This window comes from Liolophura sinensis, chromosome 2, assembly GCF_032854445.1.
Source record: "Liolophura sinensis isolate JHLJ2023 chromosome 2, CUHK_Ljap_v2, whole genome shotgun sequence".
Lineage (NCBI taxonomy): Eukaryota > Metazoa > Mollusca > Polyplacophora > Chitonida > Chitonidae > Liolophura > Liolophura sinensis.
In genome coordinates, this window is record NC_088296.1 from 8147955 (window position 1) to 8161941 (window position 13987).

The 13987-nt window shown below is 40.6% G+C and overlaps 1 protein-coding gene across 1 annotated transcript; it reads right to left on the reverse strand.

Moving 5' to 3' along the window:
• Nucleotides 1–938: 938 nt before the first annotated feature.
• LOC135463082 (deoxynucleoside triphosphate triphosphohydrolase SAMHD1-like) lies at nucleotides 939–13225 on the reverse strand. Its single transcript, XM_064740402.1, is given in 9 exon segments — nucleotides 939–1008; nucleotides 2019–2110; nucleotides 3001–3165; nucleotides 4549–4593; nucleotides 4776–4910; nucleotides 6318–6400; nucleotides 8133–8248; nucleotides 10006–10166; nucleotides 13163–13225. Coding segments are annotated over 9 exon segments (930 nt in total).
• Nucleotides 13226–13987: the final 762 nt, after the last annotated feature.

Here is a 13987-nt window from a genome sequence, read left to right on the forward strand (position 1 = left end):
ATTCTCCCACCTCTGGCACCAGACAGCCAGTGTCAGTCCTGACGCCAAACAACAAAACTACCATAACCTTTTAATATCAGAAAAAAATGTCACATTGTTCCACTTGTCTCACTCCTCGATGTCTGACACCAAAAATAAAGCCTATCACAACGTTTGACACCGCACAGCAAACCTGCCGGAGCCTCCCACTTTTGACGCCACCAAGGAGATCTGTCACTGCATCTATCAAAGGACACTGCACAGGCCAACCCGTTAGCAGTCAGCCCCTTAGCAGTCACCTATTTCTCAGCGAATATAATTTACAGTGGATTGCATTTTAGTATACTACTGTAATCTGATAACTCCGTTTAAACCCTTGGAGGTTTAATCTTGATCCTCATGTTTTATCGGCCAATATTTTACCATACGCCCAGAAGGGATGAAAGAGTTGATGTTTTCGGTGATATAACAGCACCTATGTACAGGGTGTCCCAGAAGTCGCGCACCATCAAGAAGGAGGTTGAATGCTTGGGATACAGAGCGGTGTGTTGCCTCACCTCTTTCAAACATAAAAACCAATCCAACTCTTTCTTGTACTGTTAGTTTATTAGCCATAATTAACTCTGAAAGAGAGAGAAAAAAAATTTAAAATCAGTATGAAATCTGAAACACAGAAAAAAATGAAAATCAGCATGGTGTACGACTTCTGGGACACCCTGTGTATATAAATATTGGTACAGAAGGTGGAAGGGATTTGTTTTAAACGTTGTAGTGTTTTATTCACTAATCTTTCTCCCAGTGGCTTCTGTGTCGCTTGGTATTATGAACCAGTCCACTTTGTTGAGTTCTTTTACACGGTGTTAAGGATCTGTGATATTACGCAAAGTGTGTCTTAGTGAACGCATACTATCCCTGTGCTGCATTGAGAGTATCCTACCCTGTGAGACTAATACCATTGGCTAGAACATATCTCGCCTTTCTCCAGGTATTTTGATGTGGTTATCTGCCAACAACAATGCATCTGTCATCCTGTAAATAGTGTATAAAAAAGAACATAAATTGTTAACTAGCACTAGCATTGTCTATTAATTATTTCTTTTATCCCGAGAAGACTAAGCTTTAATGACAGAGGTACTTGGAGCACCCAGAGTAAACCATCGAACTTTGGCAAATTACTAACCAACTTTTTCACACGTGGCGTGCAGAAAGGCCCATCAAACAGTAGAAGGATAGGAGCACCAAAATTCTCTGCCTCAGTAGCGGCATTGTCAGGTATCTGTAGGTCGTTCCCATACCCACACAACAGTTAATACTTTTTTATAAAATATCGACAAATACACCCACATGTACTGTGATGCTCAGACCACTTTACAGTGTAAAAGCCCAAAATAAGAGTGAAGCAAGAATGAAATATTTATCCAATATAGTAAATATATAGTTATAGTTTCTAAGTGCCACTTCATCCTCTCATTTCTAGCAGCAAGCAACAGGCCTTCGTCATTCTCTTAATTATGACGTCAGGCAACATCCCGTAAATTCTCACTTCAGCTACATTAATCAAAATTTTCTCTCGCTCTCACAAATGTGTGTTCAGCCTCTCCCTTCATACACCAGACAAGAACCCTGTTTCACCATCTCCCTTCTGGCACCAGAGGAGAAACCTGACACATCCTTCCACTCCTGAAGGCAGACAACAAATCTGTTTAACCATTTCCCTTCTGTCACCAGATACGACATCTGACACATATCTCCACTTCGGACATCACATAACAAACCTGTCTCAACCTCTCACTTCTGACACCTGACGTCAAATATGTAACATCCTTCACTAGCTATATATGTCCACATTATAGGCTTAGGTATATGTGCGTATTTCGTAATTGTTCCTTTGTAATTTATGTTTACTTTTTTTCTTTCTAAAATTTAGGGGATGACTTAAAGCTTGGTGCAATAACTCTGGCCTTTCGACTTCACAAATTTCAATTTTCCAGAATAAAATTGACACAAAAATTAGCAGCTGCATCAGACAATAGACTTACATTTCCTCTATGAGTTGAGTGACGCGGTGTTGATAAGCTCTCCGGTACAGATGCATGCGAGTGTGGAACATTTCAAGCAAATTTGCTGCCTCCTGTATGGAAACCAATATATAATTAATTTAAACTTTTTTCATAGAGCGACTAAGAAAGCATGTATTTTTAAACGCAGAAACTTGATATAACGTGAATATTTGGCGTCGTACAGTCATCAGTGTTTAACTCAACAAAATGAGTTTAAATTTGATTTCAAAGATTAATTCTGAACCATTAATAACCCGATACTTAAACACCTCAGAAATGTTTAAAAAAAAACAAACCCTAATTAGAGGCTCTTGGGCCATATGCAATGCATTATATGAAAGATTATTGTTTTATCTTATGCAGCAAACCTGCCCTAACGTCTCAATTTGTTGGTTAGGTAAAGGTAAGTTCATAAATATAGACTTTGTGCACGTAAAAGTGTCTATAAACAGAGAAAAATACAAACTAAAGCAACGCAGTTTTGCTGGCCAGATTCACTGTATTTGCATTTTAAAAGTAACCTCATGAAGAAATTATTTATTTGTTTACTTATTGATCTGATTGGGGTCTTAAGCCGCACTGAAGAATATTTCACTCATATAAAGGCGGTCAGCATTATGGTTGGAGAAAACCTGACATAGCCAATGGGGGATATCCACGACACATCCATCGACATGATGCTGGCAGACGTGCATACATCTACGACCCTACCAAAATTCAGGAGCTAAAATGTTTAGACAATGTGTAGGTTTCACCTGATAGTCCAGTGGACTGATCTTTTCTAATATTCTCTGATTGCATGAAAACCGTTACTTAACTGACACTGAATACATAAGAACATCAACCAGTCTTATATTTGAATCTACCGCAACACAAATAATATTTGGTCTTTAAACAAAGTGTGAAAATAGGCAATCTATACTTCTAACTCCTCACGTCGTGTGTAAACTGCTTTTCATACCTCCTTTCTGTAGCATATCTGCCGCTCTTCGCCTACGTCAATGACTCTTGCAAACTTGATCAGTCGTTCATGCTCAAAACTGTTACGAATGCCCAGGCCGTGACAGTCTCGAGCGACGTAATCCCACTTATCCACGTCAATGCCATTGCGCTTGTTAGCCACAATCTGTCCATGTAGAATAAAACAATGTTTCTACAGCACATTCTGTTCACGAAGAAAACCAAATCCCGAAATCCCGGAAAGGGCTTTTAGAAATCCGAGGTCATCCTCAGATTGCCGGCAGAATATTCACGTACGAGCGGAGAGAAAGTCAGCATGAGCTGGCATTTTTTTTCGGCTAACAGGATAATCTTAATCTCTTTTTTAAAGGAGAAGAAAGTTTAAATATCAACCATAAACCATTTAATGAGCATGGTTTTCCTTGCAGGTAAATGTCATAAACAAATTCTAGTATGTACCTCAAGTTGACAAGTTATTAACAAAGTCAGCGCTAAGATCCGCTGTGGGCGACTCAAGTTTGCCTAAAAACTAGTCCTGAAGTCTTCTGTGTTAGGAGAATTGCTATCGGAAACCGCCGAAGTACAGTTCCTACATTTCCCGTAGAACTCTTCTTCCCCGAATGTAGAGAACAGTGCAGTTCGTTTCCCGCATGACGATTGGTATACCAGAATGTTGGACGTAGGTTCCGAGTTTACACGAACAAGCCGGCAGTTTTAACGACACTTATTAGCTGAGAGGCACCACACCCCCAGCATAAATTAGAGGGTGTTAAAGATGGAGGACGTGATGGACTCAGCGATTTATGCCAGCTTTGCCCTTTTCATGCTTTATGTGTATGGCGAGGAAAAATCGCCATACTATGCAGCAGACACCACCAGATGGGAAAAAAATGTGCACTTTTCAGCCTATAGTGTCATGTTTTTAAGTTCCCTTCTTCTTTAAAACACACCGTTTTCGTACAACGAGTCTCTAGTACGGTCCAGATTTCTCACCTTTGGGTCGCCTCACTTTAATTTACATGTCTCACCTGATTTTAACGGCACGTAAGAAGGGACTGCATAAAGAAAATTGTGGTTTTAGGCAAAATTAAGAAAGATATCCCATTTTTTTTCCTTTTTGAGCTTTACTTTATATTTTTAACTGGACCCCTATTTTATGCGTATTGTCCTTAAATGTTCAGGATTTTATTTTATTTTATTCATTTGTTTAAGTTTTGTTTAACGCCATGCTCAATCCTTTTTTACTTAACTCATGGTGGTCAGTTTTATGGGTGGAGAAGACTACTCTGGAAAAACCAACGACGTTTGGCAGTTTTGTCACTAAATCTGCACAAGCAGTCACAGCTGGGGATTGTACAAATGATCCACCCACAGCCGTGTTTGAACCGCCATCTCCTGTATCCTAGTTATTGAAAGGTGACCACTTTTCACCATTGTACCACGGCCCGGTTAAAAAAAAAACCTGACTCAATGCAAAAAAAAAGAAAAAAAGAGAAAAGGCAAAGAATAAAGCCGGAAATATATCTCTATGACATTATGACAGAATTACCTCATATAGAAATTTCTTCCCTTCTCTTCCAGTCTCTCGCAAGGCCTGAATAAAGAAACAATAGTGCAAATAATTTGACGCTAATACTTTCTCCGACTAATTTAGTCAGCATTATGTGACTCGCCTTATCACGTGGAATATTTTACCAGAATTCAAAATAAACGAAACAATAAATTTCTACCAGGATTGTATTGAAACGATTATGCATGTATGATTTGGTCTAGTACCTGTCCACACTTCCCATCAATAAGCTCTTTAATAAACGAAATGTCCGTCTCCTCCAGGTGATGTTTTTTGAACTCTCCCAGCAAATCATTGCTTTCTATAAGATGATCAAACATCTTCTTTGAGGCATCCTCGTGCTGAAACAAAAAATGTGGGTACAAATAAGATTTACACTGTGTCCATTTCGTGAGTGTTCACATATGTATACATTCAGTTTCACAAATTCACATAGGCTTGCTGGTGCGCCGCGTATGCATTGGAGTATAAATGACAAGTGCAATGACTGATAGAGCACATGTATACTGAGCAACTGAGCACACATACAGTAGGTGGAACGTGTAGAGCACACTGACATCGCGTGACACATGTAGAGCACATATACACTGAGTGGTATAGCACATGTACATTCGGTAGTAGAGTACACGTACATGGGTATGATAGAGCACACGGACAATGGCTGGTACACCACCCGGACATTGCCTGGTACAGCACACGGGCATTAAAAGAGAGAGCACACGGACATTGAATGATGGAACACACCGACAATGGATGAGAAAGCACACCGACATTGCCTGGTAGAGCATACGGACATTGGATGAGAGAGCACACGGGGCATTAGATGACAAACCACACGGACATTGGCTGGTAGAGCATATGGATATTGGATGAGAGAGCACACGGGCAATGACCCATAGAGCACACGGACGTTGGGTGATGAAAAACAACGACACAGGATGAGAAAGCACACCGACATTGGTTGGTGGAGCATATGGACATTGGATGAGAGAGCACACGGACATTCGATGAGAGAGCACACGGGGGTTGCATTTTAAAGCCTTAGTTGTGTCTCAACCCAGTCTTGATCCTGGATTTACTGGTCCCGAAGCGGACACATTACCAACTGTGCTAGTAAATTAAATGGCAAATGTTCTCGCTAATGGCTTATACACGAACGTTTTACATGTACATAAAGACTGAGTGGTACTTGTAACTTGCACGTAGACGTATATTATTACTGGATAGTTAAGTGCATATACACCAAACAGACCTCCACTTCTATATTTAACATATATGTTTACTGTTTTTACATATAACGACATATTTGAAAATTTAGATTCAATCACATTTAAAAAAAAAGATGTATAGCTAATTTGTCATTTGTGTAGTTCCACATAAGGGATCTTTGATAACTACCCGACAACCTCTTTTGACACTAAAACCCACAGTGAAATCAAAGATGAGCCAGGGAAATTCACGGCTGCCCATTATGTACCTGACTAGCCTTATGATGACATGCCAGTGTGTAACAAGGCGGTCCTAGGGGAGACAACTCCTCCTTAGGCACATGACAAGCCAAAGGGCGTCACGAAAGAGCACGCTGGCGCCACGGACAACCAATAAAAACCACAGTTCACCGCTGGATATCTTGATGAATAACCGCAATGTAGCCAAGGGAAGCTAACAGAGCACAATTTTAGACACGCACTTGTGCGAAACTTTAAAACCTGTATATTGGGGAAATAAATTCAAGGCAACAATCTTACTTTCCATTTTCGCTTTAGCCCTCTCTTCTCATGCACTCTAGGTATGAGCGACTGATCAAAGAGATGAGAGAAAGGCCCGTGCCCTGTGAACATAGCGCATCTGAGATCAAGTTTATTGCATTTATCAGAGTGTAAACGTACTGATGTGTGGTTAAACTACTTGCTGTTCAATTTGAACATGATAGTGTTCTACATATAGGTTCAAACTAAGCCTTACGCGAGGAAATCGTGGTAGAAGGAGATCGGTTGGGCCTCCATGAATGGGGTCTTGCATGAACTTCGTTAAAAAGCACATTTTCTAGCCCTTCGCCAACTTTGCATATGCATTGTTTATGTTATGGGAGAGTTCGCCTGAAACTTGCCAAATGTCAGCGATTTACTCAGTGTATGGCTTTATTTAACTCATAATTTGAATGTTGCTTAACACCCTTCTAAACGAATGTTTGCTGAAGATGATATAAGGGCGTGCTGCGTGGGTATACGGCTTGATATTTCGTCCAGAAAATCAATATTTTCTTAATAACTTATCATAATGAAAAGCATATCGGACATTTTTTCTTACATTAATACTGGTGCTTAAGCCAACGCTCGCTGAATTTTCACTAACGCTTTTACTCGCGCGATCAGCAGCACATCGAGAAAAAAACGTCACGGCACGCTGGATGAGAAGAACACGAAGCCGAAATGGGGACGTTGGTTTAACTGTAAGCTTTCGGTGAATTGCTAGTTAGTCGATTTTGATTCAATGGGCAAGAGTGTGCAATTCAATTCTCTCAAACGTGTCTCGAACGTTGTAGACGAGCGTAGCTATGTGCCGGCACGTGCGTCCCTGGTCCCATACCTATACAGAAGAGTGTTTTTATCGGCTGGCACGCGCGTGCCTGACTCTATACGTATACAGAAGAGCCCTGTTATCGGCTGGCAAGAGTCTACCTGACTCCGTAGGAAGACAGAAAAAATATCTTCCCCTGTTAGGCGAATATGGTAGCTTATCCCAGTCTAGAATTGACACGAACGTACTCGATCGTCATTAATCGCTTTTTGCCACGAAGGCACCATGAACATGGAGAAAATGGGCATTCTCAGATTCCCACTCCAAGGCCGATTCAAAGCCCATTATGTGTCTTAGCGACTACAAAAACTTTAACCGCATGTTCACAGCAAGTTACATTCATACAGATATCATGCAGACATATACCTCAGACATATACCAATGTACACACGTACCTAGATCTTGTACAGCAATAGGTCTAGAATTGCTTGCCTTGATGGGAATATCACTCTTTCCAGCAGGAGTCTGTTATTGTTGGAGTCAATGGGATTTTCTCCCTTTCCTTTGTTTACCTTAATAGGAATCTGCCAGCAAGGGTATATAATGGTTTACCTTGATAAAAATGTCTCTCTTTCCAGCAAGGTTTAGTATTCTTTTTCTTCAGATATATTTTCGCAAAAGGGGACATATTTTCAAAAAAGCAGGGGTTGACACTGTTGTATTTTTTACTTGGCTAAGCCCTAAAGTTTAACAACTGGAGTCTACGATTGTTTACCCGAATGGACGGGTCTATATTCAGATCAGGTGTCCACTACCACAAACCATGACTGAGATTAATATATTCAGAGCAGAGGTTTACTGTCACTCGCCTCATTGGTGACATGTATAAGATGTGTCGACAACTTCAAAACTATAAGGAAACATGACTCCATGGTTTACCTAAAGAAGCCAGAATGAAATAAGCATGTGCACAGAGCAAACCATGTCAAACATACTGTCCCAGCAACGCACCAGATTCAAAAAGCAGTTTGTATGTTTCTTACCTAGATCATGACACAGCCCAGCTATTTCTACACAAATAATATCTTTGGCTTCGATACCCCGTTCTGGTTGCTTTTGCTGAAGCGTCCTGGCCAGCTCGCCCGCCAGGAATCATGTTCTTTGAGAAACAAAGAAGGATAAATAAAAAAACATATGTCCTACAAACGACAGACAAGAATTCTATAAGTAAACCATTCGTCCCACAAATCAGAGACAAGGATTCTATCAGTAAACCACACGTCCCACAAACAAGGGAAAAAGATTCTATCAGTAAACCATTGTTCCTACGAATCAGAGACAAGGATTCTATCACTAAACTATTCGTCCCACAAACAAGAGAAAAAGATTCTATCAGTAAACCATTGTTCCCACGAATCAGAGACAAGGATTATATCAGTAAACTATTCGTCCCACAAACACGAGAAAAAGGTTCTATCAGTAAACTATTTGTCCCACAGATGAGAGACAAGGATTCTACCAGTGAACCATACGTCACACAACGATAGACAAAGATTCTATCAGTAAACCATTCGTCCTACAAGCGACAGACAAGGATTCTATCAGTAAACTACAAGTACCACAAACGAGAGACAAGGATTCTATCAGTAAACCATACGTCCCACAAACGGGAGAGGAGGATTCTATCAGTAAACTATTTGTCCCACAGATGAGAGACAAGGATTCTACCAGTGAACCATACGTCACACAACGATAGACAAAGATTCTATCAGTAAACCATTCGTCCTACAAGCGACAGACAAGGATTCTATCAGTAAACTACAAGTACCACAAACGAGAGAAAAAGATTCTATCAGTAAACCACACGTCCCACAAACGGGAGAGGAGGATTCTATCAGGAAAGTTTTCGTCCCACAAACGGGAGAGGAGGAATGTATCAGTAAACCACGCGTCCCACAAACGGCAAAGGAGGTATTTATCAGTAAATCACACGTCCCACCAACGAGAGACACAGAGTTTATCAGCAAATCATACGTCCCACAGAAGGAGAGACAAGGGTTCTATCAGTAAATCACACGTCCCACAAACGACAGACAACAATTCTATTAGTAAACCATACGTCCCACAATAGGAGAGCCAAGGGCTTTATCAGTAAACCAAACGTCCCACAAACGGGAGAGGAGGATTCTATCAGTAAACCATACGCCCCTCAAAAGAGACAGAAGGACTGCCTCACCGGAATGTGTGGACCATCGAGACAGCATAATTCAGTAGGATATATATCACTTAAAAGAGAAACTGAGATTCTACTAGTACATAATGCGTCCGACAAACAAGGCACCAATGTTTCTGTGGTTGATTAGATTAGTATCACACTGGTAGTTCCAAATGCTAACAGCATTGAGGAATTGCGCTGATGTCTGCCTCAAGGGAAGTAACCCATACATTACGAAAACACGGAGTTGTCTTCAATGAACCACAAGCAATGCTAGTTGTGACATATATTGTTCGTGTATACTGCGACAACAGTTATGTCATTCGCTTGTAAAGCTGGCCTATGGAAAAGTTTCCAGCTGTCAAAAGTGTATTGAACGTTCAACCAGGCCTTAAATAATAATACCTATCTCAATCCTAATACCAAGTAAATAAAACCTACTACTAGGTTATCGGAAGTTATCGGAACTAAAGTTAGTATTGGGTTTTACATGTTACCTGATTGAATGCGGAACAACGGCGTCCAGGCTAAAATTGAATTCTCTTTAAAAGAAAAATGCAAATTCTGTTTTCCACAGTGATTTTTTTTTTATGAAAACAAATAAATAATTAACAAACAAATGAATTTACAAAAATATTCTTGAGCACTAATCAATAAAATAAATGAATAAATAAATAAAGATACAAAGCGGAATACGTTACCCAATGCTGTGTTCAAATCGGTTGTGTGCTGCTCCTGGGTACACCATGTAACATCCTTCAAGTTGCTTGATGTTTCGTAATCGCTGGAACTCTGGAGTGTCGATCACCTTCACGCACAATGGATGAAGCTCAATGTGTCCATGGATTGGGTCGTTGACAACCTGAAATCAGCGTTAAGGTAAAAGTGTGGGGAGAGCTAAACTTTGAACTTTGATATGAAATTCATGCCTGATGACCGCTTCTGTCTTATGTGTTACCGACTTTGTTTCTTATTTGTATCATTTCTTACCTACCCTTGTCTTTGGGAGTTAGTGTTAAACGTTCTTTTGGAAATGGATCTTGCAATTATAGTCTTGAAACGCCTTTTATGGACTGCGAATGGTATATGAATGTCGGACATGACGCTTATATTATACTATTTCAACATAGCCGAAAATAATTTTTTATTTTCTATAACACGCTTCGTTAAACGAAAAAGACAAATAATGTCATCTGGGTCAATCAGGAAGAGGGAAAGACAGCGATTTAACCGCAGCTATTTTTCCGATGTGTTTGGTAATTCAATAAGTGGATTTTAAAGCTAGAATTCTTACTAGGCCGTGTAAAGCGCCATGTTGTATTAAACACAATGTTGCGTCTCTTGTTTCAGACACACACATGTTACAAGGCAAATCATGGTTCGGGTGACGTCAACTCCAATACCTGCTTTTTCGAACGCAAAATATCATAGCGGCGCTTTCGATTTCTTCCACGTGAGCGATTTTGCTTACAATGAAACGCAACATGTCGGCATTTACTGTATGTAGACCATTGGAGTGCCCTTTGCACTGCATGTAAAGCACATGATTGTCTGTCGTACTAAAGGTAAACCACTGGAGTGCCCGTCGAACTGTAAGTAAACCAAAGGAGTGACCGTCGTACTGTATGTAAACCACTGGAATGCCCGTCGTACTTTATGTAAACCACCAGAGTACCCGTCGTACTGTATGTAATCTACTGAAGTGTCCGTCGTACGGTGTGTAAACCAGCGGAATGCCCTTCGTACTGTATGTAGACCACCGGAGTGCCCTTGGTACTGCATGTAAACCAGATGAATGAATGCCGTACTGTATGTAAACCACTGGAGTGCCCGTCGTGTGGCATGTAAACCATCGGAGTGCCCGTTGTACTGTATGTAAACCTCTGGATTGCCCGTCGTACTGTGTGTAAACCACAGTAGTGTCCGTCGTACGTTATGTAAACCAGCGGAGTGCCTGTCGTACTGTATGTAAGCCACTGGAGTGCCCGTCGTACTGCATGCAAACCATTTGACTGTCCGTCGTACTGTATGAAAACCACAGTAGTGCCCGTCGTACTTTATGTAAACCAGCGGATTGCCTGTCGTACTGTATGTAAACCACTGGAGTGTCCGTCGTACTGTATGTAAACCACAGTAGTGTCCGTCGTATTTTGAGTAAACCATCGCAGTGCCTGTCGTGCTGTATGAAAACCACAGTAGTGCCCGTCGTACTTTATGTAAACCAGCGGAGTGCCTGTCCAACTGTATGTAAACCACTGGAGTGCCCGTAGTACTGCATGTCAACCAAAGGAGTTCCCATCGTACTGTATGTAAATCACCGGAGTGCCCGTTGTACTGCATGTAAACCACCGGAGGGCCCCTCGTTTTGCCTGTAAACCACGGGCAATTGGCAAGTTACCCACGAATCTTTACAACACGTGACGCAATAACATGTACACCGTACTGGTAGAAGACAAGCAATGAGCAACGGACGAGATCGCACAATCGGACACACGGGCCACGCCGACCGCTTATCGCCGCTAAGTTCCCATAATGGGGGAGTGGAAATCTACAAATTCTATGGCAAATGCCGTGTTTCAAATTTTTACTGGTTTGTTCCGTATTTAATATAATAAAGTAACTTGATATTTGTGCATGGTGGCAGGCACTCTAACGAACATGACCAGATGAAAACATCATTATAGGGCGAGGGACATTTTTTTTCAAAAGGCAAACTTTGGCAGAATAAAGCGGACAACTTATTGAATAAGGCTTGTATTAAAGTTCGCAATTTCTAAGTGTAAATGTATATCAGCATATATATAACATCAGCAAGGTGTAATTAAGTCTCAAAGATGTTTCTGTTTTAAAGTCCATTGATATAAGAGTATGTGCATCTCTTGCTATTAGAATTCAAGCCATTCAGACTTGACTGTCAATTTTAACTGTTCGGATTATAATTATTCTCATGAAACTATGGAGCGTTTGTTTTTTAAATCGGCGAATCACACATTTTTCAAATTTCGGTGTATTTTAGGTAAGGATCTAAAGTTGTGTACCTTAACACTTGGTCTCCTTATTTGACGATTAAGTTGGAATTTGGGCCAGACGAAAAAGATCACCTAAAGAACGGCTGATGCGTTGGTGTTCAAACTTAAAAAGCAGTTTAATACAGTGCAGGGAAGTTCAATTTTCTTCGTGAGATCTTTTTCGCTCCAAAATTGTACACGCTGCACATTAGGTGAAAATGTCATTTGCCTCCCAAAAATCGTTTAGTGCCAATACTTTCTACAATGTTGAAAAAAGTTTCAGCAGCCTTGAAAGCTAGTTCCAATATGCAGTTTTTGCAAAACAAAAATTAAGATCTTCGAAACCGGGTGTGGGTATTTCTCTTTAGCAAATGAAGAAAGAGACGCAGTTTATGGCCTAACATAACCCCAAGGCAAGTAAGCCAATTTTAATAACCGGAAGAAAGACACACCTAAACAATTGCACTTTTGTATTGTACTGAAAGTCTTCTGCAACTAATACAGAAATGGATAACGAGTTCGTATGTAGTAGGTCTGCAGGTAAACGTTAGCGAGTAAAGATTTGCGAGTTGTGCGTCACGTGACCTGGCTGTCATGTTGAGAAAAAAAAATATTTAAAGATTCTAATCATGTACCCCGACGTACTTTAAGGTCATAGTAACGAACCTTGACTTACTCAAAACGCATACCCTGCCGCCGGTATATAACCTAATTGAAATAATCTTCGAGTGAACTGAGATAATATCAATTATGTCAGTCAGTATCATTTACAATATCCATACACGAGGAAAAAGATCAAACCACGCAGCTATACGCGCGAACTACCCTCAATCTGCAGTTCAGTATTTACCTTGTACCGTGTCGAAGTGGCCCCACTGTCACCTTCAGGGGCAACTTGCCCGCCAGTAGCCATTTTCACTGCCACTGCTTCGTTGCTTTGCTTTTTATCCCAACTGATAAACCGCCCTTCCCTTTTGCAGGGTGTCAGAAGACTGCTTGGGTGAAGTGTGACTAGATCGTTATTCAATATCGCCTGGACAAGTTCAACATGTACAACATGTACATACCAGGTTTACGCAATTTTAATGACAGCAACTAGGGTCAAAGTGGATGTGTGTCAACATATAGTGCATCCCAGGCCGTGTGTTGTCAGTTGTCAAAGCGCATGCGTTCAGGGTAGTTGTGAATTGCATGTGTTATCTGAGGCACGCAACCGCGTAATGCATGGACCCAACATAAAGTAGACGTGGAAATTGGTTCATACAGATTAACTTGACCACGTGTGCATACAATGTGCCGTCACAAAGAAGCGCACAACAAGGTCGGTATTTGAGTCTCTCTCACTCTCTCTCTCTCTATATATATATATCTGTTTATCACCGTTGCTTTATGCTATCTTTGTACTAACCCTTTAAACTACAATTTGTATGTGTTGCGTTTGCCTGTATTCGTCTAAAAAAAGAAAGAAATATACAAATGCAAGTCATTACATAAAAAAACAGGTTATACCTAATTGCAATTTAACTCAGATATCCATAAATACAACCACAGTCAAAACCCAGCCGAAAAGAATTCTTAATATGATATTAAATACTAGTCAATTTCTCAGTTAACCAATCACTCAGTCAACCGGTCAACCAATCAATTCACTAGACATGCACGACTCTGTATTCTT